Source organism: Ornithorhynchus anatinus, chromosome 1, assembly GCF_004115215.2.
Source record: "Ornithorhynchus anatinus isolate Pmale09 chromosome 1, mOrnAna1.pri.v4, whole genome shotgun sequence".
Classification (NCBI taxonomy): Eukaryota; Metazoa; Chordata; class Mammalia; order Monotremata; family Ornithorhynchidae; genus Ornithorhynchus; species Ornithorhynchus anatinus.
The window spans coordinates 148,271,525-148,291,068 of NC_041728.1; the positions used below are offsets into that span (position 1 = coordinate 148,271,525).

General features: G+C 45.1%; 1 protein-coding gene across 9 annotated transcripts in view; it reads right to left on the reverse strand.

Moving 5' to 3' along the window:
• Positions 1-19,544, reverse strand: part of MCF2L2 (MCF.2 cell line derived transforming sequence-like 2) — a 482,616-nt gene that overhangs the window by 97,584 nt on the left and 365,488 nt on the right. For all 9 annotated transcript variants that reach the window (XM_029058027.2, XM_029058038.1, XM_029058021.2 and 6 more), the window contains 2 exons: positions 9,023-9,115; positions 7,556-7,648 (listed from right to left, as the gene is read on the reverse strand). In XM_029058027.2, the coding sequence (XP_028913860.1) occupies positions 7,556-7,648; positions 9,023-9,115 (186 nt within the window). The remainder of the gene's footprint in view (positions 1-7,555; positions 7,649-9,022; positions 9,116-19,544) is intronic.

Consider the following 19,544-nt stretch of genomic DNA (forward strand, 5'->3'; position numbering starts at 1 on the left):
TCCTTCCATGTTGTTCTTGCACTTGAATTTGCACCCTTTATTCGCCCCTCCCTCACCACAGTATGTACATATCCGTAATTTAGTCATTTATATTAATGCCTATATCTCCCTCTAGACTGTAAGCATGTCTATCAACTCTGTAATAGTGTTCTCTCTCAAGCATTTGATACAATGTTCTGCACAAAGCAAATGTTCAATAAATACAACAGATTGATAACCCTTACATGCTCCTTCATTGAAAATGTGGGGCGGAGGGATTTGGGGAAATTGGGGAGAACTAAAATACAGAAAAAAAGCAGCGTGACCTAGTGGATATAGCACACACCTGGGAGTCAGAAGGACCTGGATTCTAATCCCGGCTCTGCCACTTCTCGTGTGACCTTGGGCAGGTCACTTAACTTCTCTGGGCCTCAGTTACCTCATCAGTAAAATGGGGATTAAGACAGTAAGCCTTAGGTGGGACAGGGACTGTGTCCAACCTGACTAACTTGTATCGATCCCAGAGTTTAGTACAGTGCCTGGCCCATAGTAAGCACTACATAACTCTGGCACACTCATTCCTTAAGTCCCTTAAAACTTAAGTGAAAGATAACATTTCTAAATTTGTATGAATGTTATGATTTTATTATCTTTTCACTCCTGAAGCATAGTGCAAAGCAATGGGCCTCAAAACTCATTAATCAATGATTCCCCTGGTTGGCTTCCATGACCGCTCATGTTCCCATCATCTCAAAGACCAAAAAAGTGGGATCCAGGCTGTTAAAAAGGGGTATGGCAAGAAAAACGTTGCTTGGAAAGGAAAGGTCAACAGGGAGTAGAGGCCATAGGAGCAGGTGATGACGGGAGATGGCTGATGAGAGAGACGCTGGCATGTGGAGCCGAAGGGTCGTCCCCACTGCTAAATACAGGTCCAGAAAAACTGACAGACATAAAATGTTCCATCATTTGGCAACGATCATTTTAAAAGGCTGCATTTGCCATTTGACAAGTTTGGCTCCTTTGATTTTATTTTAAAGCCAGTTTCCTCTTCCTTTCACTACTCCCTGCTAAAGTAGAAAACAATTTGTAAATTGCCAGTTTTAAGAATAATAGCAGCTGCTGTATAAAAAACCCAAAAAAAGTTTCAATGACTTATTTCCTTATTCTTATGACACTATAGGCTTATCTTTGTCTTTTGTTTTCCCTTAAATGGCTATTTTGGGCACTGTTTATCTTTTTGCCTGGGAAATATGTGAAGGTTCTAACTTTTTGCTTGATTTTAAACCAGTCCTATAAAGATAAATCGCTTTTTATACTCTGAATAAAGAGTTTCCAGTACTCTACCAGTCTCGACTACAGGAGAGAGAGTCAAGCAGAGGCCTACCCATTCCATTCCTAGCTTGGACGGTGGATAGACAGTGGAAGGTAATCCGCTACAAGTCAAGACTCCCCTGTGCTGCGCAGTAACGGCATGGGAGCGAGTTGAGGGCGGAGACTCAAGTTTACTATGCGGAAGGAAGCAATGGTAAACCACTTCTCTATTTTTACCAAGAAAACTCTCTGGATACACTACCAGAAAAATTGCAGACAGAGGTGGGACATTCTGGAAGAAATGTGTCCATGGTGTCACCATGGGTCAGAGACAACGCTACAGCATAAGACAATTCAGCACAAATGTTTGTACTCCACAGCACAATACTGCCAAAGACAGTATTTTTCTTACTCCCTGAGTGCACACAGGCTGTTGTTAGTCTTGGTTTCAACCAAACATATGATAGTGCTTATGAGGGGAATAGGTCATGTGGTTCCACTAAACAATACCGGACATATTCTTGTCTCATGCGTGAATAACATCCTCCAGTTTTGTTGGAGTTCATTTTTATTTCCCCACTGGCAGTTTGAAAAACCATTTGTTTCCATTCCATAGTTTTTCAAAGTGCCAAAAGCTGCAGCAGTTCACAATCTGAAGCTAGATAACTGCGTACATATCTCCAGTCATGGGGTTCTGAGGATCCTAAGTATTTTTTGAAATTCCATTCTGCCTTTTTATGCCGCTGATTTTTAACGGTTAGGGTCTCACACCAATGGGGTTCATTTCCCTCAGTATTCATTTCCCTCAGTAAAATCTGTTGGTCGTTCCTCAAATAAGCTTACTGTGGGCAGGGAACATGTCTACCAACTCTGTTGGACTGAACTCTCCCAAGTACTTAGTGTGATACTTTCCTCACGGTAAGTGCTCAATAAATACCACTGATGGATTAGAGTTACTTGTGAAGGGGGTGAAAGAAACCTCTTTGAAAATTTCTTGAGGCTCCCTTTTTTCCTCTGGGGGCCAATACATTGTTAAGTCTCTTTTTCCACCAAAACTCTTAACAGCCTGGGGGCTTTCTACCCATGTAGTTTCAGGAAAAGAGCTGTTCAAGGATAACATTTGGAGCTCTCTCCCCGGAGGGATTGAGATTGCAGTTCCCGCTTTGCTCTCAAATTTCCCCAAAGCAACCGGAATGTGTAAAACAAGTCTGACTTGATTTGGTTCCCAGTTCTTTGGAGTTCTTTGAGGAATCTTTCAGAGTGATCCTAGCTCTTCCCTTTACTACTATGCCTCTAATAGAATCATGGTATTCTTTTTCTCTAAAGATTTAAAGACGCATTACCTTCAGTTTTCTCCCTTCTGCTCCACAAAGGATAACATTAGTGGGTCAAACTATGGGTCAAATTTTCATTTTGAGAATGGGGGTAAATCTGGAGTTTGTCTATCAGGGGACAGCTCTTCCAAGTATATATGAAAGCAGCTTGGCCTAGTGGAAAGAGCACAGGCCTGGGAGTCAGAAGACGTGGGTTCTCATCCCAGCTCTGTCACTTGTTTGCTGTGTGACCTACGGCAAGGCCCTTACTTTCTTTGTGCTTCAGTTACCTCATTTTTAAATTGGGGATTATGACTGTGAGTCGCATGAGGGACATGGACTTGTATCTATCTTGTATCTATCCCAGCGCTTAGTACAGTACCTTGTACATACTAAGCAGTTAAATACCATAAAAAAAAAAAACAGCATTTCCCCTGGAACCAAATACTCAAGACCGTAGCACAAGAGCCGCAAATGCTATTTTTCTCTCAATTTAAGTTAAGGTGTCTTTCACCTTGGTCTATAAGGTCCTCAAGGGTAGGGATTGGTTCTGATAGTCCCAAATGGTCCAGAAGTACCTAGTACAGTGCTTTACCCAAGAGCTAATAGAAAGAGCATGGGCCTGGGAGACAGAGGTTGTGGGTTGTGGGTTCTAATCCCGGCTCTGCCACATGCCTGTTGTGTGACCTTGGGCAAGTCACTTCACTTCTCTGGGCCTCAGTTACCTCATCTGTAAAATGGCGATCAAGACTGTGAGCCCCATAAGGGACATGGACTATGCCCAACCTGATTACCTTGTATCTCCTCAGTGCTTAGAACAGTGCTTGGCACATAGGAAGCGCTTAACAAATAACACAATTATATTATTATTATTGTGAAGAATGTGAATTTTTTGAAGCTGTAGTAACACAAGTCAGGAGGGTAATTCTGAGCCCAAAGCAGCAATCATTTCTTGATGGTATTCCAATTGAAGAGCTTATCAATCAATCAATAGTATTTGACCCCTCACAATGTGCAGAGTATACCAGAATGGCACTTGGGAGAGTATACCACAACAGAGTTGGTAAATACGCTGCCTGCCTAAAATGAGCTTAGAGTTTAGAAGGAGAGACAGATATTAGTATAAATGAATAATATATCATTTATAAACAGAGTCAGTAATCAGGAGCTCATGCAGATTAAAATGCAGGTAGAGCTGATGTGAAAAACAGAGGGTGAAATACTTTAGGTTTCATGAAATACTTCAGGTTTGGAAACATTTTGGCTCACTAAAATTCACAAGTAAACTGGCATTTTCCTCCATGTTTCTATTTATTGCTATTCTTGATTCTATTTATTGCTATTGTTCTTGTCTGTCCGTCTCTCCCGATTAGACTGTAAGCCCGTCAAAGGGCAGGGACTGTCTCTCTCTGTTACCGATTTGTACATTCCAAGTGCTTAGTACAGTGCTCTGCACATAGTAAGAGCTCAATAAATACTATTGAATGAATGAGTTATTATAAGCCCTTACCTCACTATTACATTAAATTGCAAACCACCTACATAGCATGTGGGCATTGTAAAACTCACCTCCTCCAAGAGGCCTTCCCAGACTGAGCTCCTTTTCTCCCTCTACTCCCTCTAACTCCTTCTAACCCCCCCCCCCTCACCTCTCTGCAGCTAAACCCTCTTTTCCCCCTTTCCCTCTGCTCCTCCCCCTCTCCCTTCCCATCCCCTCAGCACTGTACTCGTCCGCTCAACTGTATATATTTCCATTACCCTATTTATTTTGTTAATGAAATGTACATCACCTCGATTCTATTTAGTTGCCATTGTTTTTACGAGATGTTCTTCCCCTTGACTCTATTTATCGCCATCGTTCTCGTCTGTCCGTCTCCCCCGATTAGACCGTAAGCCCGTCAAATGGCAGGGACTGTCTCTATCTGTTGCCGACTTGTTCATTCCAAGCGCTTAGTACAGTGCTCTGCACATAGTAAGCGCTCAATAAATACTATTGAATGAATGAATTAATTAATTAATAATAGGTACAAAAAGGGCACTGAAAGTGTTGCCTAATATATGCAGTACCTAGTTCCTACATCCATTATGTATTCACCAAAGATTCAAAATTTGGGATAAAAGTGCTGCCCAGCATATCCAAATTAATTTTTTGTAATTTAATTACCATTAATTTGGCTTAATTTATGCAGAAGCATCTGGGGGCATAGGCCTGGCACCAACAAGAACAATCAGTCAATCAATCAATGGTATTTGAGCGCTTCTTGTGTGCAGAGTGCTCTATGAAGTCCTTGGTAGAGTACAGTATACAGAGTTGGTAGACACGTTACCTGCCCTCGAGGAGCTTAGTCTAGAGGATAGACATTAAATTAAGTTCTGTGGGACGTGAGAGTGGGGTGACTATCAAATGCTTAAAGGGTACAGATCCAAATGCATAGGCAATGCAGAGGGGAGAGAAAGTAGGGGGAAAGAGGGTTTAATCTTGGAGATGTGATATTAATAAGGCTTTAAAGGTGGGGAGAGTAGTGGTCTGATGTATAGTGAAGGGAGGAGGGAGTTCTAGGACAGAAGGAGAGCATACGAAAAGGGTCGGTGGCACGGTTGATGAGAAAGGAGTACAGTGAGCAGGCTAGTGCTAGAGGAGTGAAATGTGCAGGCTGGGCAGTTAGAGGAAATCAGTAGGGTAAGAGGGAGAAGCTGAATGAGTCCTTTGAAGTTGACGGTAAGGAGTTTGTTTGATGTGAAGGAAGATGGGCAACCACTGGAAGTTCTTGAGGAGTGGAGAGACGGGGAATGAAACGTCTTTGTTTTAGAGAAATGATCCAGGCAGTAGAGTGAAGTATGGACTGGAGTGGGGAGAGACAGCAGGCAGGGAGGTTAGAGAGGAGGCTGATGCAACAGTCAAGGCAGGATAGGATAAGTGCTTAGATCAGTGTATAGCAGTTTGGGTGGAGGGGAAAAGGCAGATTTTAGTGATGTAGTGAAGGTAGAATTGACAGGATTTGGTGACAGATTAAGTATGTGGGTTGAATGAAAGAGACGAGTTGAGGATAATGTCAAGGTTACAGGACTGTGAAATAGGGAGGATAGTGGTGTTATCTACAGTGATGGAGAGGACAGGGTTGGATAGGAAAATGAGGTGTTCTGCTTTGACATACTGAGTTTGGGGTGTCGGTGGGACCTCCAGGTAATGATAGATACCCTGAAGGTGGGTGGAAGTGCGAGACTGAAGAGAAGGAGAGAAGTCAGGTCTGGATAGGTAAATTTGGGAATCATCTGCATAAAGATAGAAGTTGATGCCAAGGGAGAGAATGAGTTCTCCAAGGGAATGGGTGTAGATGGAGAATAGAAGGAAACACAGAACTAAGCCTTGAGGGACCCCCACTATCAGACAATGGGAGGCAGAGGAGGATCCTGCCAAAGAGACTGAAAAGGACCAGCCAAAAAGATAGGAGAAACAGAAAGGGACAGTGTCAGTGAAACAAGGGTGAATAATATTTCAAGGAGAAGTGGATGGTCCACATTGTCAAAGGAGCCAAGAGGTCAAAGGAGGATTAGGATGGAGTAGAAGCCATTGGATTTGGGAAGAAAGAAGTCACTGGTGACCTCAGAGATGGCAGTTTCTGTTGAGTGCAGGGGGCAGAAATGAAATTGGAGGGAATCAAGGAGAGACTTGGAGGAGAGGAAATGGAGGCATCGGGTGTAGACAACTCACTTAAGGAGTTTAGAGAAGAATGGTAGGAGGGAGATGGGGTGATAACTGGAGGAGCCAGGGAGTCATGGAAGGGTTCTCTAAGGATAGGGGATACATAAGCATGTTTGAAAGCAGTGAGGAAGAGCCACTGGAAAGTGAATGGTTGAAGATGGTGGCTGGGCAAGGAAGAAGGGAGGGTTTTGATAAGGAACAAAAAGATGGGGTCAGAGGTGCAGGTGGAGGGGGTACATTGGAGAGGCGGTGAGAGATCTCCTCTTGAGATACTTCTGGGAAAACTGGGAGAGCCGAAGAGAGTGCAGGAACAGAAGGATGGAGGGACCAGAAAGGGAGGGGATTTAAGAAAGATAACCCAAGATGTTTTCAATTTTGTCAATAAAGAATATGGAAAAATGCCAAAATTGTCCTCCTTCTGGCCCAAAGGTGCCTCTCCCTTCTCCTTGTGATCTCCATAATCCATCCCACCATGTCGGAAGTGGAACAGTAGAAGCTGTGCCAGAAGCTAGAACCCTGCAACCTCTTGGGGATCAAATGAAGTGCTGACCATAGGGATCCAAACTCTGAACACACCCATTATTTCATTCATTCATTCAATCGTATTTATTGTGCACTTACTGCATGCAGAGTACTGTACTAAGCGCTGGGAAATTACAATTCGGCAACAGATAGAGACAATCCCTACCCAACTACAGGCTCACAGTCTAGAAGGGGGAGAAAGACAACCAACAAAACAAGTAGACAGGTATCTCTACCATCAAAATAACAGAACCCCATAGATAAATGCAGATCACTAATAAAATAGAGCAATAAATATGAACAAATACATACAAGTGCTGCGGGGCAGGGAAGGGGGTAGAGCAGAGGGAGGGAATAGGAGCGATGGGGAGGGGAGGAGGAGCAGAGGAAAAGGGGGGCTCAGCCTGGGAAAGCCTCATGGAGGAGGTGAGCTCTCTGTAGGGCTTTGAAGAGGGGAAGAGAATTAGTTTGGCGGATGTGAGGAGGGAAGGCATTCTAGGCCAGAGGTAAGACCTGGGCCGGGGTCAATGGCGGGACAGGCGGGAACGAGGCACAATGAGGAGGTTAGCAGCAGAGGAGTGGAGTTTGTGGGCTAGGCTGTAGGAGGAGAGAAGGGAGGTGAAGTAGGAGGGGACAAGGTGATGGAGAGATCTGAAGTCAATAATGAGGAGTTTCTGCTTCATTATTTGGTTTTTAACATATATAATTATTGTTTTGCTTCATTTACCTTTAAGAGCAACTGGTACTTTGTGATTCTTTGTACTGGCTTTAGGAGATAGGCATCTAGAGCGAGCTTATGGTCCAATTTGCGCTGACATTCCTTTTAAAGCCATTAGAAGGGGAAAGAGAAAAAAAGAGAAAATTAAGAGCCATAGAAAGGGAAGAGGGCCACACAGTTTGTTGAAGAAGGTAACTGTGGTATTAATCATTCTCAAAATTCAAATATATGAGTAAAAAAGGTATTTGCATGTCACCTGGAGTCTGAGGAAAAATGGATTTTGGAAACACTAACCTTTTCTGTGTGGCAATTTCAGTACTAGGCTGCAAAGCCCAGGAGCGGAACAGCCGTGGCCTAGAGGAAAGAACGAGCCTGGGTTCTAATCCCGGCTCTCTCCCTTGCCTGTTGTTTGACCTTAGGCAAGCCACTCGGCTTCTGTTTGCCTCAGTTTCCTCATCTGTAATATGGAGATTAAATGCCCGGTCTCCCTCCCCCTTTGACTGTGATCCCCATTTGGGACAGGGACTATGCCCAACCTAATTATCCTGTATCTATCCACTGCTTGGCACAGCGTAAATGCTTAACAAATACCACAGTTATTAGTATGATTATATTATTGATGATGAGGGCTTATGTGCATAAGAACATTTTGTGTCCTTACTTCAAAATGAACTGATTTTTGCCCTTTGGGATAGTCCTTTAGGACCAAAGTTCACATCTACCGAGGCTAACGAGAAGCAAGCACTTAGTGCTTGCACACACTGCTCTGCACACAGTAAGTGCACAATAAATAAAATTGAATGAATGAATGAATGAAGCCTCACAACTTAAGGATCTCGAAACAGTAGACCCCAAATTAGAGTATATTTTCATCTCTATGATCAAGGCTTTGTTTCTCCAAAAGTGAGCGAACATTTTTAATCTATTGCAATCTACACAGTCTTGAGTCAGGCATTTCTCTCAAGGACTCCCAATTCCTGCATTTTTATAATAATAATAATAATAGTAATTTGTTAGGTACATACTATGTCAAGCACTGATCTACATGCTTGGGGAAGTACAAGTTAACCGAGTAGGACACAGTTTCTGTCTCACGTGCGATTCACAGTCTAAGAAGGAGGTAGAGCCGGTATTCAATCCCCACTTCATAGATGAGGAAATCGAGGCACTGAGAAGTTAACTGACTGGTTCAAAGTCATAAAGGAGGCAGGTGGTGGAGCCAGGATTAGAACCCAGGACCTCAGTCTCCCAGGCCCCTGCACCTTCCCCTAAGCCATGCTGCTTAAAAAAAAAAAAAGCCCAGACTCAATTAACACGTCCTAGGCAGAATATGGTACTAACATTCCTTTTATCATCAACATCGTCTACAGCTCTTTCGGGTGTCTTTTGGACATTTTACTAGAACTTTGGGGAATTTAAAATAAACATGAAAGACTTTATTTGTCCTCAAAGAGCAAGTAGCCTACGAACTCTTACCTGAAAGAAGAGGCTATCTCCACATTGTCTCCAGAGAGCTTCAGAACGGGGCTTATTCTGGCAATATTTTTCATAGATCTGAAGATCCTCTTTCTGAAAAAGAGCATACATATTTCAGTCAGCCTATAGTAATTACTGAGTTCCCAGTGTGCCCTATGCACTGTATTATTTGGCAAAATAAAATAGAATTAGTTGATATCAATCACTGGTATTTTTTGAGTGCTTACTGGGGGCAGAGCACTGTTCTAAGCACTTCAAAGCCCTACTGAAAGCTCACCGCCTCCAGGAGGCCTTCCAAGACTAAGTACCCCTTTTCCTCTGCTCCCCTCCCCATCACCCCCACTCGCTCCCTCTGCTCTATTCCCCTCCCTGCCCCAAAGCATTTGTGTGTATATATGTATATATTTATAATTCTTTATTAATGATATGTATATATCTATAATTATATGTATTTATATTGATGCTATTGATGCCTGTTTACTTGTTTTGATGTCTGTCTCCCCCCTTCTAGACTGTGAGCCTGTTGTGGGCAGGGATTGTCTCTGTTTGTTCCTGGACTGTTGGCAGGGATTGTTTCTGTTTGTTCCTGAACTGTACTTTCCAAATGCTTAGTACAGTGCTCTGCACACAGTAAGTGCTCAATAAATATGACTGAATGAATAGATAGAAACTTAAATCAGAATCAGTGCCTCTACAACATGAGGCTGACAATCTAAGAGGAAGATAGAGCAGGGATTTATCAAGACATCAACTGATGAGAAATGGGGGCACAGGAAGGTTAAGTGACTTACCCAAAGTCACCTAGCAGACAAGTGGCAGAACAGGGATTCCAAATACGAATCTCCCAACTCTCCTGACAGAGAAACAGTGTGGCCAATTGGATAGAGCATGAACCTGAGAGTCAGAAAGGCAAGGGTTCTAAACCTGGGTCTGCCATCTGTCAGCTGTGTGTCTTTGAGCAAGTCACTTCACTTCTCTGTATCCCAGTTTCCTCATTTGTAAAATGGGGTATAGGACTGTGAGCCCCATGTGGGACAGGGACTGTGACCAACCTGATTAACTTGTATACACCCAGGATTTAGTACAGTGCCTGGCACACAATAAGAGCATAATAAATACCAGAATTATTACTATCATTATTTTTTAAAATAATACTAATAATAGTCTCATATTCCTTCCTTTAGGTCAAATTGCCTTTCGTTGTTTCCTGCTCATTGAATTTGCCATCTACTCAGTGTCTAATAAGTACCAAAATGAAAAACACAGGAAAAGAAGACACTGTAGAATTTTAATGGTTTATGATGTACTTTCCTATGTATGCGTTTCCAATAATGCAATAAAGATAGAGGAATGAGATAGGTGTTGCTGCCGATTTTAAAAAAAAATGTTAAATTCTTACTATGTACTAAGTACTGAAGTAAACAGAAGATATTGGGAACCATCCCTGACCCACATGGGGCTCACAGTTTAAATCAGATGGAGGAGAATTAAATCTCCATTTTACAGATGACATAACTGAGGCACAGAGAAGTGACCTGCCCAAGGTCATACAGCAGACAAATGGAGGTGCTTGCATTAGAACCCAGGTCCTCTGACTCCCAGGCCCTTGCCTTTTAGCAAGAGGTTACCAAGATGGGTGGGGAGGATAGATTCTTTACATGCAGGTCCGTCAATCAATCAATCAATCAATGGTATTTATTGAGCGCTTACTATACGCAAGGCACTGTACTAAACGCTTGGGAGAATACAACAGAGTTAGCAGACACATTCCCCGCCTGCGCTGTTAGGTCTTGTGAAAGCCAATGGGAGGGTGTTGCCTGCAAAACTGACCAAGAATCAGGGTTGCCTAGTGGAAAGAGCATAGGCCTTGGCGTCAGAAGGACCTGGGTTCTAATCCTGGCCCTGCCACCCATCTGCCGTGTGACCTTGGGTAATAATAATAATGATGGCATTTGTTAAGCGCTTACTATGTGCCAAGAACTGTTCTAAGGGCTGGGAGGATACACGGTAAATCAGGTTGTCCCTCGTGGGGCTCACAGTCTTAATCCCCATTTTACAGATGAGGTAACTGAGGCACAGAGAAGTTAAGTGACTTGTCCAAAGTCACCCAGTTGCCAAGTGGTGGAGCTGAGATTAGAACTCATGACCTCTGACTCCCAAACCCATGCTCTTTCCACTGAGCCACGCTGCTTCTAAGTAAGTCATTTAACTTCTCCGGGCCCCAGCCACTTCATCTGTCAAATGGGAATTGACTGTGAGTCCTATGTGGGACATGGGCTGTGTCCAACCTGTCTTGTATCTGCCCAGTGCTTAGTACAGTGCCTGACACAGAATAAATGGGTGACAAGTACCATTAAAAAAGTCCATCAGATGTTCAGGCAAATGCTCGGACTGTGCATTTCAGCCGTCTTCCCCTAACCAGGGAACGAAGCACTGGCCTGCCAATCTGCACATTTTAGGTCCTTCTGCTGCCTTATTTTCTCTTGCCCTTGGGCTTCCGATAATGGAAAGGAGGAATAGATCCTCCAGCAAAAATAGTGTGTTTCAGGCCTTCCTGCAGCTACCAGTGTAAGCAGAGCATGGTTCCCCCAACCAGAATGCAATTACTACTCCTGGGGACCTGGGAGCCCTATATAATAATATTATTATTATTATGGTTCTTGCTAAGCACTTACTATGTGCCAAGCCTTGTTCTTAGGACAGGGATAGACACAGGTTTGTCAGGTTGGACACGGTCCCTATCCCACAAGGGGCTCACATTTTTAATCTCCATTTTACAGATGCCAGAACTGAGGACCAGACAAGTAAAATGGCTTGCCCAATGTCACACAGCAGACAAGTGGCGGATCGAGGATTAGAACCCAGGTCTTTCTGACTCCCAGGCCCATGCTCTATCCATTAGGCCACGCTGTTTCTCCTGGGGTCACTGACAGCACGTCATCTTCTGGATCTGAACTGAGAGACCAGGAGAAGTGGATTTTGGACTCTGCCCTTTCTTCCTGGAAACCTCGGGGCCATGAGATTCTAGCCCACCCACTTTCTTGATGCCCACCTGGCCTGAAGAACAGGTACAATGAACGGTAGAGCTGGAGAAGGGGAGGAAGACTGGTCTAGGGGAACACAGAACAGAGAGTCCGGAGACCTGGGTTCAAGTCCCAGCTCGGCCATTGGCCGGTTGTGTAATAATAATAATAATAATGTTGGTATCTGTTAAGCACTTACTATGTGCAGAGCACTGTTCTAAGCGCTGGGGTAGATACAGGGTAATCAGGTTGTCCCACGTGAGGCTCACAGTTAATCCTCATTTTACAGATGAGGTAACTGAGGCACAGAGAAGTTAAGTGACTTGCCCACGGTCACACAGCTGACAAGTGGCAGAGCCAGGATTCGAACCCGTGACCTCTGATTCCCAAGCCCGGGCTCTTTCCACTGAGCCACGCTGCTTAAGCCAGTCACTTATCCACTCTGGACCTGAGTTTCCTTATCTGCAAAATGGGAATAAGATAGGTTGGGAGCCCTCATGTGGGAAAGTGACTGTCTGATCCCCCCCAAAAAATCTGGGCAGCTGTAATTTTTTGTCCTTTCCCTTCCCCCATCCTTTCCTGGCATCAAACAGGCCCAGGAAAACCCAGAATTTGTGGTAGTTTATTCTGGAATACTTCAATAAATTCTTCCCTGCAGGAGGCACCAGCATTCCCCACCTCACTGCCACAGATGAGCTCCAAGGTAGAAAAGGCAGATTGTCTTTGCACCCTTCCAGGAACTTACACCCTTCTTCCCTCACTATCATCTTTAACGCTTTGCTGCAATGGCTTTTTTTCCCCGCTGCTTTCAAACACGCTTATATACCCACATCCTAAAAAACACCCTCCCTCGATCCCACGGCTCCCTCTAGTATCACCTCATCTCCCTTCGATCATTTCTCTCCAAACTCCATGAGAGAATTGTCTACATTCACTGTGTCCACTTCCTCTCCTCCAATTCTCTCTCTTGAGCCCCTCCCCTACGGCTTCAAATCTTCACTCCGAAGAAACTGCCCTCTCAAAGGTCAAGAATGATCTCCTTCTTTCCAAATCCAACGGCCTTTTCTCCATCCTAATCCTCCTCGAACTCAGCTGCCTTCGACACTGTCGACCACCCCCTTCTCCGGGAAACATTATCCAATCTTGGCTTCACTAACATTGTCCTCTACTGATTCTTCTATCTCTCTGGCCATTCCTTCTCGGTCTCTTTCAATCAATCAATCCACTGATCATATTTACTGAGCACTTACTGTGTACAGAGCACTGTACTAAGCCCCTGGGAGAGTGCAATACAACAGAAACGAGCCCTGCCCACAACAAGAGTACAGTCTAGAGTGGGAGACAGACATTGATACCAAAAAAGTGAATAACAGATATGTATATAAGTGTTGGGGGGGCTGAGGGTTGGGGCGGGTGAATAAAGGTAGCAAATCAGGGTGATGCAGAAGGGAGTGAATGGAAAGGAAATGAGGGCTTAGTCAGGGAAGCCCTTTTGGAGGAGTTGTGCCTTCAATAAGGCTTTGAAGATCCGGAGAGTAATTGTTTTACGGATATGAGGAGGGAGGGCATTCCAGGCTAGAAGCAGGATATGGGAGAGAGGTCAACGGTGAGATAGACGAGATTGAGGTACGGTGAGTAGGTTGACATTAGAAGAGCAAAGTGTGCAAGTTACGTTGTAGTAGGAGACGAACGAAGTGAGGTAGGAGGGGGCAAGGTAATTGAGTGCTTTAAAGCCAAATGGTAAGGAGTTTCTGTCTGATGCAGAGGTGGAGGGGCATCCACTGGAGGTTCTTGAGAAGTGGCGAAACGTGGACTGAACTCTAGACTGTGAGCTTGTCGTGGGCAGGGAATGTCGCTGTTTATTGCTGCAGTGTACTTTCCCAAGTGCTCTGTACACAGTAAGCACTTAATAAATATGATTGAATAAATGAACGAATGAACTTTTCTGTAGAAAAATGAATGGGGCCGCAGAGTGAAGTAAGGACTAGAGTGGGGAGAGACAGGAGACAAGGAGGTCAGCAAGGAGGCTGATTTGGTAATCAAGGCGGGACAGGATAAGTATTTGGAATAACATGGTAGCAGTTTGGATGGAGGGGAAAGGGTAGATTTTAGCGACGCTGTGAAGGTTGAACCAACAGGATTAAGTGATAAATTGAATGAGTGGGTTGAATGAGAGGGATAGGTGGAGGAAAATGCCAAGGTTATGGGCTTGTTCATTCATTCAATCATATTTATTGAGCGCTTACTGTGTGCAGAGCACTGTAATAAGTGCTTGGGGAGTACAATTCGGCAACAGATAGAGACGATCCTTACCCAACAATGGGCTCACAGTCTAGAAGGGGGAGACAAACAAAACAAAACAAGTAGATGGGCATCACTACCATCAAAATAGATAAATTGAACCAGAGATAAATGTACCTCATTAATAAAATAAATAGAGCAATAAATATGTACAAATATATACAAGTGCTATGGGGAGGGGAAGGGGATAGAACAGAGGGAGGGAGTAGGGGGAATGCAGAGGGGAGGAGGAGCAGAGGAAAAGGGAGGGCTCAGTCTGGGAAGGCCTCCTGGAGGAGGTGAGCTCTCAGTAGAGCTTTGAAGAGGGGAAGAGAGTTAGTTTGGCGGATGTGAGGGGGGAGGGCATTCCAGGTCAGAGGTAGGACTTGGGCCAAGGGTCAACGGCGAGTCAGGCGGGAATGAGGCACAGTGAGGAGGTGAGCAGCAGAGGAGCGGAATGTGCGGGCTGGGCTGTAGGAGGAGAGAAGGGAGGTGAGGTAGGAGGGGGCCAGGAGGGATAGTGGTGCCATCTACAGTGATGGGAAAGTCAGCAGGAGGAGATAGTTTGGGTGGGAAGATAAGGGGTTCTGTTTTGGACATGTTAAGTTTGAGTTGATGGCAGGACATCCAAGTTGAGCTGTCTTGATGGCAGGAGGAAATACGAGATTGCAGACAGGGAGAGAGATCAGGGCTGGAGATGGAGATTTGGATAACAACCGCACAGAGGCGGCAGTTGAAGCCATGGGAGAGAATGAGTTCTCTCTGGGAGTGGTTACAGATGAAAAACAGAAGGGAACCCAGAACTGAACTTTGAGAGATATCCCCAGTTAGGGGTTGGGAGGCAGAAGAGGAGCCCGTGAAAGAGACTGAGAATGAGTAGACAGAGAGATAGGAGAGACCCAGGAGAGGACAATGTCAGTGAAACCAACGTTGGATGATGTTTTCAGGAGAAGGGGGTGGTTGACAGTGTCAAAACCAGCTGAGAGGAAGAAGGGTTAAGATAGAGTAAAGGATGATGGATTTGGCAAGAAAGAGATCACTAGTGACCTCTGAGAGGGTAGTTTCTGTGGAGTGAAGGGAAAGGAAGCCAGGTTGGTCGGGGGCAAGGAGAAAACTGTAGAAGTAGAACTTGAGACAACAAATGTAGACAACTCGCTCAAGGATTTGGGAGAAAAATGGTAGGAGGGAGATAGGGTGATAACTGGAGGGAATCCTTTGGGTCAAGGGAGGTTATTTTTAGGATAGGGGAGAGGTAAACATGTTTGAAAGCAGAGAGGAAGAAGCCATTGTAGTGAACAGTTGAAAATGGAAGTCAGGGCGGTAAGATGGGAGGGGGCAAGAGCTTTGATGAGGTGTAAAGGATGGGGTCGGATGCACAGGTGGAGGGGCTATATTTTGAAAGAAGGCAGGAGATCTCCTCTTGAGATACTGCTGGGAAAGAGGGGAGAGCTGAAGGGGGGTCAGGAGCACGGACAGACTGGAGAGGAGCAGGGGAGATTTTAAGGAGATCCCACCTGATCCTCCTGAGATCTTTCTTGGGCTTCTCCTCTGCCTTCCACCCCTTAACTGTGCGAGTCCCTCAAGACTCAGTTCTGGGTCTCCCTCTATTCTCCATCTACACCCACTCCCTCGGAGAACTTATTCACTCCCATGGCTTCAACAACCATCTCTACACAGATGATTTCCCAATCTACATCTCAGTCCTGATCTCATTCCTTCTCTGCAGTCTTACATTTCCTCCTTCTTCCTCCAACCCCTCAAACTTAACATGCCCCAAACAGAACTCCTCCCCATCTTCATCCCCATTTTACAGATGAGGTAACTGAGGCACAGAGAAGTGAAGTGACTTGCCCAAGGTCACCCAGCAGACAAGTGGCAGAGCCGGGATTCGAACCCACGACTTCAGATTCCCAAGCCCGTGCTCTTGCCACTGAGCCACGCTGCTTCTCTAATACGGGAAAGGGATAGGCAGCGAGATGAATGAGATGGCGGTGGAGTGAGTGAGCTGGTGCTGAGCTTGTTGTGGCCAGGGAATATGTCTGTTGTTATATTGTACTCTCCTAAGCATTTAGTACAGTGCTCTGCACACAGTAAGGGCTCAAACCCCGTCCTCCCCGTGACGTTCCCATTACTGTAGACAGCACCACCAGCCTCCCTCTCTCACAAGCCCATAACCTTGGCATTATCCTCTACTCAGCTCTCCCATTCAACCCACATATTCAATCTATCACTAAATCCTGTCCATTCAATCTTCACGGCATCACTAAAATCCACTCTTTCCTCTATGCCCGAACTACCTCATCAATCCAAGCGTTTATCCTAACTCATCTTGACTATGCTATCAGTCTCCTTGCTGACCTTCCTGCCTCCTGTCTCCACTGCAGTCCATATTTCACTCTGCTGCCCCAGTGATTTTTCTACAAAACCGTTCAATCTATGTCTCCCTATTCCTCAAGTACTTCCAGTGGTTGCTTATCCACCCCCACTTCAAACAGAAACTCCTCAGCTTTAAAGCAGTCACCTTGTCCCCTGTCTTATTTCACAGATTTCTTACTACAACCCAACCCGTACACTTTGCTCCTCTAATGCCAACCTACTCACTGTTACCTCAGTCTTGTCTATCTTTCCTCTGACCTCTTGCTCACACCTTGCACCTGGCCTGGAATGCCCTCTCTCTTCTTATCCAACAGACGATCACCCTCCCCACCTTCCAAGCCTTAATAATAATGATACCAATAATGACAGTATTTGTTAAGCACTCACCACGTGCCAGTCACTGTACTAAGCACTGGGGTGGGTACAAGCAAATTGGGCTGTCCCACGTGGGGCTCACAGTCTCAATCCCCATTTTACAGATGAGGTAACTGAGGCCCAGAGAGGTGAAGTGCTCTATCCACTACACCAGGCTGCTTCTCTATTGTGTCTTATTAAAGCACATCTCCTCCGTGAGGCCTTCCCCAACTGAGCCCTCATTTCCTGTTCTACCACTGGCTTCTGCATCACCTTGGCCCTTGGATTTCTTTTCTTTATTCACCCCTCCCTCAACTCCACAGCACTTCATTCATTCATTCAATCGTATTTTTTGAGCCCTTACTGTGTGCAGAGCACCCTACTAAGCGCTTGGAAAGTACAATTCGGCGACAGAGACAATCCCTACCCAACAACGGGCTCACAATCTAGAAGGGGGAGACAGGCAACAAAACAAAACAAATAGGCATTTATGTAGGTATTTGTAATTCATTTATATTAATGTCCGTCTCCCCCTCTAGACTGTAAGCTCACTGTGGGCCAGGAATGTGTCTACTAACTTTGTTATACTGTACTCTTCCAAATGTTCAGTACAGTGCTCTGCACACAGTAGGGGCTCAATACATATGATTGATTGATTGATTGATTTAGACAGCCTCAGGGAGAGGACCAGGGGAGACCGTGAAGGGATTTAGCTCTCGGGAGAGAAAGTTCTTGTAGTTGACTTAATAATAATAATAATAATGTTGGTATTTGTTAAGCGCTTACTATGTGCTGAGCACTGTTCTAAGCGCTGGGGTAGACATAGGGGAATCAGGTTACCCCACGTGGGGCTCACAGTCTTAATCCCCATTTTACAGATGAGGGAACTGAGGCACAGAGAAGTTAAGTGACTTGCCCACAGTCACACAGCCGACAAGTGGCAGAGCTGGGATTCGAACTCATGAGCCCTGACTCCAAAGCCCGTGCTCTTTCCACTGCGCCACGCTGCTTCTCCACCATTCAACATTTACCATCTGTTGTTCTAACAACTCCCGTGAACCTGGTTCATACAAGGAGTGCCGCCACACCCAGCCGGAATTCTAGGAGTGCAAAGTGCATCCTTCACATGATTCCGCCACCCTCCTGACAAAATACAGTCCACAGTCCACATCAAACATCCACAACAAACAGAAACTCCTTACCATCAGCTTCAAAACACTCAATCAGCTCACCCTATCCTACCTTCCCCTGCTGCTCTCCTACTACAACCCAGCCTGCACACTTCGCTTCCCTCTCATTCAGTTGTATTTACTGAACGTTTACTGTGTGCAGAGCACTGTACTAAATGCTTAGGAGAGTACAATATAACGACAAACAGACATATTCCCTGGCCACAACAAGCTCAGCACCAGCTCACTCAGTCCACCGCCATCTCGTTCATCTCGCTGCCTATCCCTTTCCCATATTAGAGAAGCAGCGAGGCTCAGTGGCAAGAGCACGGGCTTGGGAATCTGAAGTCGTGGGTTCTAATCCCGGCTCTGCCACTTGTCTGCTGGGTGACCTTGGGCAAGTCACTTCACTTCTCTGTGCCTCAGTTACCTCATCTGCAAAATGGGGATGAAGACTGTGAGCCTCATGTGGGACAACCTGATGACCCTGTATCTACCACAGCGCTTAGAACAGTGCTCTGCACATAGTAAGCGCTTAACAAATACCAACATTATTATTATTATTAAAAATGGGGATTAAAAAATGTGAGTCCCACATGGGACCATTTGATTACCCTGTACCTACCCCAGCGCTTAGAACAGTGCTCAGCACATAGTAAGCGCTTAACAAATACCATTATTATCATATTCTTCCACACACACACACATATATATATATACACACATAATAATAATGTTGGTATTTGTTAAGCGCTTACTATGTGCAGAGCACTGTTCTAAGTGCTGGGGGAGATACCAGGTCATCAGGTTGTCCCACGTGGGGCTCACAGTCTTAGTCCCCATTTTACAGATGAAGTCACTGATGTTCAGAGAAGTTAAGTGGCTTGCCCAAGGTCACACAGCAGACAAGTGGCAGAGCTGGGATTCGAACCCATGACCTCTGACTCCCAAGCCCGGGGTCTTTCCGCCGAGCCATGCTGCTTCTCCACATACACCAGACCACCACTCTCCCCACCTTTAAATTCTTATTAAGGTCACACCTCCTCCAAGAGGCCTTCCCTGATTAAGCCCTCTTTTCCCTGACTCCCTCTCCCTTCTGTATCATATGCACATGGATCTGTACTCATTCATTCATTCAATCGCATTTATTGAGCGCTTACTGTGTGCAGAGCACTGTACTAAGCTCTTGGAATGTACAATTCGGCAACAGATAGAGACAATCCCTGCCCAACGACAGGCTCACAGTCTAAAAGGGGGGTACAGACAGCAAAACAAAACTCCTTGGTCCTCCCTCAACTATTATGTATCTATACGTAACTT